The sequence below is a fragment of the Xenopus laevis genome, chromosome 5S (genome assembly GCF_017654675.1).
Source record: "Xenopus laevis strain J_2021 chromosome 5S, Xenopus_laevis_v10.1, whole genome shotgun sequence".
NCBI lineage: Eukaryota > Metazoa > Chordata > Amphibia > Anura > Pipidae > Xenopus > Xenopus laevis.
Genome location: NC_054380.1, coordinates 50,126,407 through 50,136,372, shown reverse-complemented (window position 1 = coordinate 50,136,372; position 9,966 = coordinate 50,126,407). Strand labels below are relative to the sequence as shown.

Below are 9,966 nucleotides of genomic sequence, written 5' to 3'. Positions count from 1 at the left end.
AATTGTAGGGAGAAAATGCACTGGTGAGTTTTGCTACATTTTGCTCACAACAGTATTCTTAAAGCAGAAGGAAAGCTACTGAGGCAGTTTATTGCCAATAGATTAGCCACAATAGTGCAAGCTATAACACTCTTTATTCTGTAAAATGCTTTACCATACCTGAGTAAACAGCTCTAGACACTGTTTGTTTGTTTAGGAAAGCAGCTGCCATATTAACTTGGTCTGACATCACTTCCTGTCGGAATCTCTCCCTGCCAGTTTATAGCTCTGGGCTCAGGTTACAGCTAGAAGGGGAGGAGGTAAAAGGGAGGGGAAATGAGCATGCTCAAGCCATGTCCTGGAGGCTTAAAGGGAATCTGTCGTCATTTTAAACTTTTTTTTTTTTTTTGCATTTTTATAAAAAACACACATCCATAAACACTGTCTGGCAAATAAAATGTTAATCCACAAATCCATGCATAAGTTATTTTAGTTTGTATTTTGTCATGGGGGCTTCCATTTCCTGCTCATTACACATTCATCCTGTGCACAGCATTACCTGTGTGCTTGGAGGCAGCCACTCTGTAATGAAAAGCCAAGTCGCACTACGACATGAGAATCTAGCTGTACACTCCCCCTCCCCTCTCTGCCCATGCGTGTGATGTTTGGAGGAGAGCGGTCACATGGTTTGCAGGGAAGCAATTACTTTCACTTTCCTACGTCCTTCTCTACAGTGTGCACTAGCAGCCCCTCCTCCCACAGACACTATCAAAGCTCCTGCCCTTCTGTAAGTTTGTTCTCTGCATTCCTTTGGAGGGGGAGCTTTCTCTCCTTGCTGCCTTCCTAGTTTGTTTTACTGGTTACTAGATAAGGTAAAGGAGCTGTGAGTTCCCTCTGCTATCCATCTCACACAGGCCTTACTCCTTTCCTGCCTGCAATACTTATTTTTTCATTAACTACTTACTGCCTCCTTTCTCATGAGCTATTTTAACCCTTTCTAGACTTCCTCTTAAGTTTTCCTGGTTTTCAAGTATGTCCTTATTTTATCCTTTTTTCTATTCCCTGTCATCAGTCCTGGGAGTGTACTCCTGTGTTTCATTTTTGTGTAAACAAATATAAATAAACTATCTACAGTATATAAAATATTTTTTCCAGTGCCCAAAATGAATTGTGTGTGTATATATATTTATTTATTTTTGAAACGTAAGTGGGGGCAGTGATCACAGGACTATATTATTATTTATGTTTGTATGCAGGATTTCAATCCTTCTGAAGTGGTGTCAGTGGGAGCTTATCTTGATTCCTGCCTATTGTTCAATTGACAGGCTCAGCAGACAAGGCTCTATTTACATTACAGCAGCATGTAGGAGGGAGGGGTAATGACATCACTCCAACTTGCAGTGCAGCAGTAAAGTGTGACTGAAGTTTATCAGAGCACAAGTCACATGACCTGAGGGCAGCTGGGAAATGTCAAAATGTCTATCCCCATAGCAAATTTTAAAATTAGATATAAAAAAAATCCATTTCTTGTTTTGAAAAACAGATTTCAATGCAGGATTCTGCTGTAGTAGCACTATTAACTGATACATTTTGTAAAAAACATTTTTTTCCACGACAGTATCCCTTTAAGATGTAGGAAAGAAGTCAGAAACAGAAGCCCACGTGTTCACAATAGGAAGAAATGCTGTGTTTCTTTTGACAGATGACTCAGAGAAGCATAACTTTGAGGGTTTACTGTTGTATTTATATAGACCTTTCTGATAAAGCTTACTTAGTTTTAACCTTTCCCTCTCCTTTAAGATTTTAAATGTCATATATTATTAATTTGAACAAAACAGATCTATAAAATATTTGTAATGTCATCCCCAAACACTTGCGAATCTAAAACTTAAACCACCTTCTGGCAAATTAAAATACCTTGGTATTCAGGTCTCTTCTGACCTCTTCAAATTATACTCATTAAATTACACCACTTTAATCCAGACTACGAGTGCCCTTTGTAAAAAATGGATTAACAGACCATTAAATCTAATGGGAAGAGTAGCACTACTTAAAATGTAAATTTTTCCAAAAATAGCGTTAAGATGTGCAAAAGTTAGATCAAATCTTGAGTAATTTTATTTGGCATAACAAAAAGCCAAAAATGTCTTTAGTTAGACTGAGCTCTAAATGTTCAGGAGGGCTTAATGTTCCGGATTTTAGGAAATTTAAAATAGCAGCAAAGACAATATATTTTAGAGTAGTTATCTGGTAAAGAGAAATGTACTAATCTTGACTTGGAACTATTTTAAAATTCCAAAGAGCATATTATTTCCTTTCTTCATAAAGATTGGTCTGATCAGCATATTGATATTAAAAGAAATCCATTCTATAGGGATACTGGCATTACATGGAAGATTTTATGAAAACAGAATAATTTAAATAACATTTTGCCCTTCCTCTCTCCTTTTTTTCTAAAGGGTTTTCCTAAAAGGCAAAGGAATCTGTTTTCTTATAAGTGGAGACAATTTGGCATATCCCAAATTAGGCATATTATAAAATCTTATTCAGGAGATCATCTTTCTTGGGAAGTAGTTGAAGTATATAGTCTTCCAGAGAAAGAGAGACTTAGTTATTCACAGGTCAGACAAGAGTTTCAACTGATTGGTGACAAAACAAAGTTGCAATTACAGAAAAAAAATGAATCAGTATTACAACTAACTGAAAACCTTAAACTTAATAGTATTCCTTTTTACATCAGCACATCTATTTAATATGCTCTCCAATGATGTTGATCCACTTAATCGAGTGAGAGTGAAAAAATTTTTGTTTTTGTTTGGAAATGAATATAACATCTAGGGATCTCTTAAAATCCTTCCAAAATTTTAGGAAGCATATAAATTCAGAAGGCTGGAGAGACCAGCAATATCGGTTTACTCACCTTGGTTATGGTTTATTATACCAGAACTCTACCGATTCTCAAAAGATTTATTTTTGTCTAAAGTGTGAAGAGCAGAATGTTAATTTTTTTATTACATTTGGCTGTGTCCATTTATAAAAAAAACTTTGGGAGAGAATCACATGTTCTATCAAAAATGCAATTAATCTGGATATTGTTTTGAGTCTGCAATTTGCACTATTGGATATGAGAGGTTCGTTTCAGTTGGTAAATAATAGCTCTTCTGTCAATTTCCCAGTTGAAATTTTAGATTTCTGCTGGTTAGTTATGGCAGTTACTCAAATATCTAGATTTTTGTGCTGGATTAAAGATAAGTCTCCAACTTTGAAAGGTGTATTTTCATATTTATATAATTTATGCATTCTGGAAGTTATTCAATACAGAGTTGATTTGTTTCAAAGAGATAAAATTAGACGTAGATGGTCTGTTTATATTGCAACGCTGGAAGATAAAGTTTTGTCCATAAATGGGGAAAGTTGAATGAAAAATTAGTCTTATGATAAACAGGCTAAACCATTCACATAATTGCTGTGTTATACTAGTTTACAAATATTGTTTAGATTCTTAAACCTACTTTGTCAAGTTTTAAATGGAAAGGAAAAAAGTCTAATTGTTTTAACAATTTCTTGTTTATTTTTTTTTTTGTTCTTATGAAAATTTTGGAACAACATTTGTATAGACTTGCATGATATATCTCTATGATTGTCAAGTCAATTTATTTTATTGTAAACTCAATAAAAAGAATTTTAAAAGAAGAAAAGATTTTAAATGTACTGGGGCTCATTTATAAACAATAAGCAAATTTTACCTGGGCAATACCCCATGGCAACCAGTCAAATGTTTGCTTTCATTATAGAACCTGCAGCTGGCTGGATACAAAGCCAGTCACTAGTTTGTTGCTATGGGTTGCTGCAAAGGTGCAAATTTGCCCCAAGTTGTGAAAATATGCCTATTATATTGAGATGAACTTTAAGCTGGTCTTAAAAGGAGAACTAAACCCCCTTTAGGAAAAAGTCCCAATTGGCCACCCTCCCTGCCTCCCCCTGCATAGTGTTACCCCTGAATAGTGTCCCCTCTTGAAATACTGACAGCACATGCAAAGTCCTTGCAGCGGAGCTCACGGGCACCATCTTTCGGCACTTCCGTATTCTTTGTGGCTTCTTCATTCCCTTCGGTAATTTCCGTTACTTTTGGCATATGTGCAGATGTAACGAACAGGAAGATTGCTCCAACTGCCAATATGGCGCTCACATAACGAAAAATACTGAAGCGTCGAAGATGGGAGCCCGAGGGCTCCGCTGACTCTGCATGTGCGGTTAGTATTTCTAGAGGGGACACAATTCAGGGGTAAGACTTTGCAGGGGGGCCAGTGGGGCTTTTTCCTAAAGTGGGTTTAGTTCAACTTTAAATGAGGGGGCCCACCCCAAAACCTTAGTAAATATGCCTCGAAATACCTTTTGAAATATTGAAATTATATCAGATTTCTTCAAACCCAAACATACCAAATGAAAGGAAGTCTGGCAAAAAGGAAATATGGTCTGACTAAAACGGAGCAAAGTTCTCTATTAGCATCATTTCTTTTGTTTTGGTTTTATTGGCTCTTAGTGATTCTTTCATGTTTTTGACTACTTTTTGCCTGTGAAAATGATGTGTACAGTGATTACATTTTGGGGTATCTATATGCTAGTTTTGTTTCTATGCATATTGGGAATTAAACTGTTAAAAAAAAACAAAAAACCTTGCATTTATTTTTGCATGTTGTGGGACATAAGTTGATGTAAACTCACACAAAACTGCTGGTAGAAAGACATTTACCAACTTGTATGTGTACTTACCGAAAATACATTTTTGTAAAAATATTATTTTGCAAAAGCTAGTGGAAAACAAAATCCACAAACCAATGTTAGAATATATATATTTTTAATTTTTATAAATAACTTATCTGTTACAAAGACAGTTTTACCCAGCTTAATCACAAAACTATCAACTCCATATATCCAATTAGGTTTTATTAATAAAATAGGTAAAGACTGAATTGTCAATTTTCACAAGAAACTGAAGTTAAAAGAAGTGTATTTTTCATTAAAAAAAAAGTATTGCTTTTGGGTCTGCTACCTACCTCTTCAGGGCTGAAAAAAAGGATCTAGAAAAGGAAAAACCTTGGGGGGAAAAAAGGCTTTTGGCATTTCAACCATGGGGATATTGCTCAAGGAATAATGGACAGTGGAAGACAGATTTGTGTTCTATTATTCTGATTCAATTAAATGAATGTCTCTTTTTTCTGTATGTTGATATATATTCATAAAAGCAGCAAAAAAATATTGAAACATAAAAAAGACTTTGCAGCAATGGGTCTGGAAACAATGTATATTTAAGTTGGGACTAACTTGTATTTCAGTCCCTAATGATATCCAATAAAGTGTCCACCAGCCATAGAAACACAGCGACCTCTTGACCAAAAATATTGTCTCCCACCCCTCTAGCACTAGGACATCCACACTGGGAGGAAGTTCCTGGTTCAAGCGGCCATGTTGGGGCACATGCATGCACATAATGAGCGAATGCTGCAGCTTGCTTATTATGTACATGACAACAGAGGTTTATTATGCACATGACATCAGAGGCTCATTATGAGTTTCCTCCCAGGGGGCAATTTAACAAAATAAAAACCCTACTGTTACCCCCAAACGAAGTGTGGACTCGATTAGCCTGCACCTTCGGTTGGGGATAATAATAATGGTTTAGGATTACTGGACATAATCAGTGTACAAACTGCAACTACTAATCCTTATATTCACAGGCTCTACTTTTACTGTACATTATACTTTTTGAGGAAAACCTGTCATTCTAATAGGAAACTAAGCAAATCTTTAAAATAGGCTATAGGGCCTTTATCCAGCCCTGCAAGAAGTTGATCTTGGCATACAATACAAATATATGCTCATTGTATATTATGTAGACACAAATTACTACTGTTTCCAGTTGGTAGGAGTATCCTCTTAGTGGTGAGATACTATGACACTGTATGTTATGCAACAATAACAGAGGTCTAATGATAACTAACATTTACATGGGCATAGTTTTGTATTATTAATGCTTTACTTCCATCCTCCCAAGGCACTTAGGCTTATGGCACACTGGTTGTTTTCTCTGACTGCATATTTTGTCTGGGACAGTGTCCAAAACTGCCTTTGCTGCCTCCAATTCATTTGAAAGGGAAAGGCCTGACAGCATGGATACTGGCTTTTTTTTACCCCAAGACTTTTCTAGTCTACCTTTGGGGTAAAAAAAGCCAAGATCAGATTATTTTCCCAATAAAGTGAATAGAAGGCTGCAGCACAGTTTTAAGTCTCTGCTCTGCTGGAGGAGAAAACTTAAGGCACCAACTCTTAAAAGAAAAAACAAAACAAGAACATAAAACTGACAGCTAAAATCATATTAAAACGAAAGGTTAACAAAAAAACCTATGACACTATACATACAAAGTACAGGAAATGAATAAAAGTGAAACGATCAAAAACAATTCACTTAAAGCAGGTTAAGAGCTATGTACAAACGAAGAAGCCACTGAGCAATTTCACTGTATTGTAAATGTATGCAGTTCTTTTCTTCTTGATTGCACTGCTTGATTGCTTCACAAGGAAAAGGATGTTCCCACGAGGAACCACTTGATCTGGAAAATCTGTTCTTTGTCTAAAAGATGGCAAAAGGTTACAGCAAGCTGCAATTTCTTGGGGTTTTCTGGCTTTTTAGGTCCCGTTTCTTGATCCATAAAAGTATGGCTGACTATTGTTTCAATCGTGCAAAACATTATAGTAACTTAATGAGCTGCTGCTGCTAACTGCCCCCAGAATTTGACACTGTCAAAATGATTCTTCCCAAGATGAACGTAATACTGTACATGGTACAGGAAGCTGAGAAATAAGTGTATCAGCTTTTCAGTGACCAAATGATTAAAAGGGGAACAAGTTTTAACAATAATAATTAAAAAAAGCAGGGTGGGGGGAACCAACTGCGCACATCACAACACTGAGGTATTATTTTCACTGTGGGCTGACATTTAACAGAAGAAAAACACCAAAAGGCCACATTTTCAGAGTTATGTAATCCTACTATCCAGAACAGTGTTACAGCTGAAAGGTTTTCTTTAGCTGGAAAGTTTTCTTTAGCTTTGAGATTCCAATGCAAATATTTTAAGGACCACCTGGTTCAGAAATGCCTAGGCATGTCACATTGTTCACAACGGTTTAAGGCAGGGTGGTTTAGAAAAGTACATGCAGTGCAATTCCAATGAGCTCCCTCATCTTCCTCCATATCTGAAGTATTCTTTGGCGTTTTGCTGGCAGATCTCGGATCTATAATAAAGTGAAAAGATAACAGTTTAACTAACAATATACAGAGCAATAGCCCACACAATGAAACAGAACTTAAAATTTACTACCTGCACCAACCATTATAAAACAAAGAAGAAAATGCCGCAATGAGCAGTGTGCTGACATGCCATCCTATTAAACAAGTCTCACACCACTGCTGGTGCAAAAAGCTCACAACTATGAGTGAACATTTCTGGGAAATCGTAAATATGCCACATAATCACTGCTTTTTAGTTTAGTTATAAGGACAGTACAGAGGAGGTTTGTGGCGGGAGATGAGGAGCTTATAGTCGGTCTGCAGTGACACATGGACTGCACTGGGCAAAGCAAAGGCTCAAACATTGGACATATTTTTGAACGGCAATATTTAAGATGAACTGAACCGGCCATATTATAATTAGATTACTGAACTACACTGACAAATGAAGATCCTGGCAGCTTATTGTAAATATGAGAAATTCAAACATCAACAAAAGAAAGTCTGCGCTGCTAGCAACTAAGTATAGGGCATTTGCCCCAGGGTGTAAAATGCTGCACAATTCGGGTTGGACATTCACTCTTCTCAATCCCACCGACTTCCGAGTTATGGCCAATGGTGGATAAATATTTTCGGAGAAGCCAGAGGATGTGTTAGACACTTCTGAACTGGAATGAAAGTTACATATTTCATCTGTGGGGACATTTACTGTTTGCCAATACCACACCTTTACTGTAAATTAACAAATCTGCTGTAACCATGATTGATATGGTTTGTTGTAGCTACAAAGTTATCTTTGATATCTTGCCTTTCAGCTTGCCTGGGGACTCAGTATAAGATCTTAACATAGCTATGACAAATTTACAGTTGTCTCTCCTTTTTTGGTTTACTTATGTTAATGTTGTTTATGGTTTTAAAACTTTGAAAAATTCACTGTATTATGACAGCTATATCTATCACCCTCCCCCCTCTGTATTTCCCACCCGCAGAGTCTGTAGTTTGGGGAGACAGCAGACTCCGCCTGCTTTAGCTGAATCGATCCATATTTTCTTATTACAAATATACCCACCCTCTCAATACCAACCCTCCATAAAGCAAACCCCTGTGTGAGTGCACAATTTAAGATCTCTGGGACCCACTGGAGTTCTGCCATACTTAAATAGCAGAATTTAAAAAAAAATCCTATACAAAAACAAGAGAAGGGAGTTGTCTTTCTTTTAAGTCAATCCCTACTTTACAAAGTACAAGTAAGATTTACTGTCTTAAATATCTACAGATAGGATTATAATTCCTCTGCTTTCTGACAGACCTTCTCTCCACTCGTAAACATGGTGTCCTTCAATCCTTTCAGTCTTGGGCGATATGAATATTGCTTGGGACCCAAATGTTGTGGTGTACAAGGTTCCTTTACTCTTACAGGCCCCTCAAATCTAGCTAGGTTTGCATAAAATGTTGGGTTGGACGACAGTTGGTTTGACATTTGCTGAATACCAGTGGCAGGGAATAAAATTTTTATTCTAACCCACACAGACTCTTCTGCAAATAGATTATATATCCTGCTGGCACAAACAGTACTGGATAGCCTAATCAAATCCAAAATATACAATGGTTCCTTTCCCGACATGCTTTGTTCGCCACAATAACTGCATTACAATCTACATACTAAGCCCAGAGATAGACAATGTCGTTTCCCCATTTATTTATTACATTACTTTCAGCTATATCTCCAAAATAAATGGGAGATTAAGCAGGTGACAATTTGGAACATTTCACAGGTTAGGACATATGAGCGAATTATTGGACAAAGTTTTGGACAAAAGTCTTTTATTCCCACACTTCTCCCTGTTACAGTTAAAGGAACAGTAACATCAAAAAATAAAAGTGTTTTAAAGTAATGAAAATATAATGAAGTGTTGCCCTGCATGGGTAAAACTGGTGTGTTTGCTTCAGAAACACTACTATTGTTTATATAAATAAGCTGCTGTGTAGCAATGGGGGCAGCCATTCAAAGGAGAAAAGTTACACAGCAGATAAGCTCTGTCTGTCTAATGGTGTTATCTGTTATCCATTTCCGCCATTGCTACACAACAGCTTGTTTATATAAACTATAGTAGAGTTTCTGAAGCAAACAGATCAGTTTTACCAGCACGGGGCAACACTACATGATATTTTCATTACTTTAAAACACTTACATTTTTTGGTGTTACTGTTCCTTTAAAGCTGAATTACTTCTTGTCAGGTTATATACGGGGGAGTACACAGACCATCATGAAATGTTGACAACCATCTGTTGTTTAAAAATTTATACCACCAAAATAATTTTGGTCAGCTTCAAAGGCAGTGATGTGAGGACATATTCTTTCTTATACAGCTGAACAAACAATTCAAAGTAAAAGCAAGATGTGTTACATCGTACTTTTACCACAGCCTATCAAACCTGCCAGACTACTGGTGAGGAAAAAGATCTCCAAACCAAAACTGTGATATACAGCATATTTTAGACTGACTGCACTTTACATATTGTTGGCTGCAATACTGATCTGTCCAAGTCTGTTTGTCAGCTTATGAAAAGTGTGAAAGAGCCAAATCTACAAACAGATTGCTGCATGCACACAAACTATTATATGAAATAACTGCTGTTTCAGTGGGAGAATTGCTAAAAGCCATTCATCCACCATGTTTTATTTTCCCTTTTCAGT

General features: G+C 36.6%; 1 protein-coding gene across 5 annotated transcripts in view; it reads right to left on the bottom strand.

Moving 5' to 3' along the window:
- Positions 1-4,820: 4,820 nt before the first annotated feature.
- The window catches only part of tab2.S (TGF-beta activated kinase 1 (MAP3K7) binding protein 2 S homeolog), a 59,608-nt gene continuing 54,462 nt past the window's right edge, over positions 4,821-9,966 (bottom strand). For 4 of the 5 annotated variants that reach the window (XM_041564529.1, XM_018265333.2, XM_018265332.2 and 1 more), the window contains one exon: positions 4,821-7,272. In XM_041564529.1, coding sequence (XP_041420463.1) covers positions 7,127-7,272 — 146 coding nt within the window. In that variant the 3' untranslated portion in view covers positions 4,821-7,126. The remainder of the gene's footprint in view (positions 7,273-9,966) is intronic. The other variant, XM_018265334.2, reaches the window with a different exon arrangement.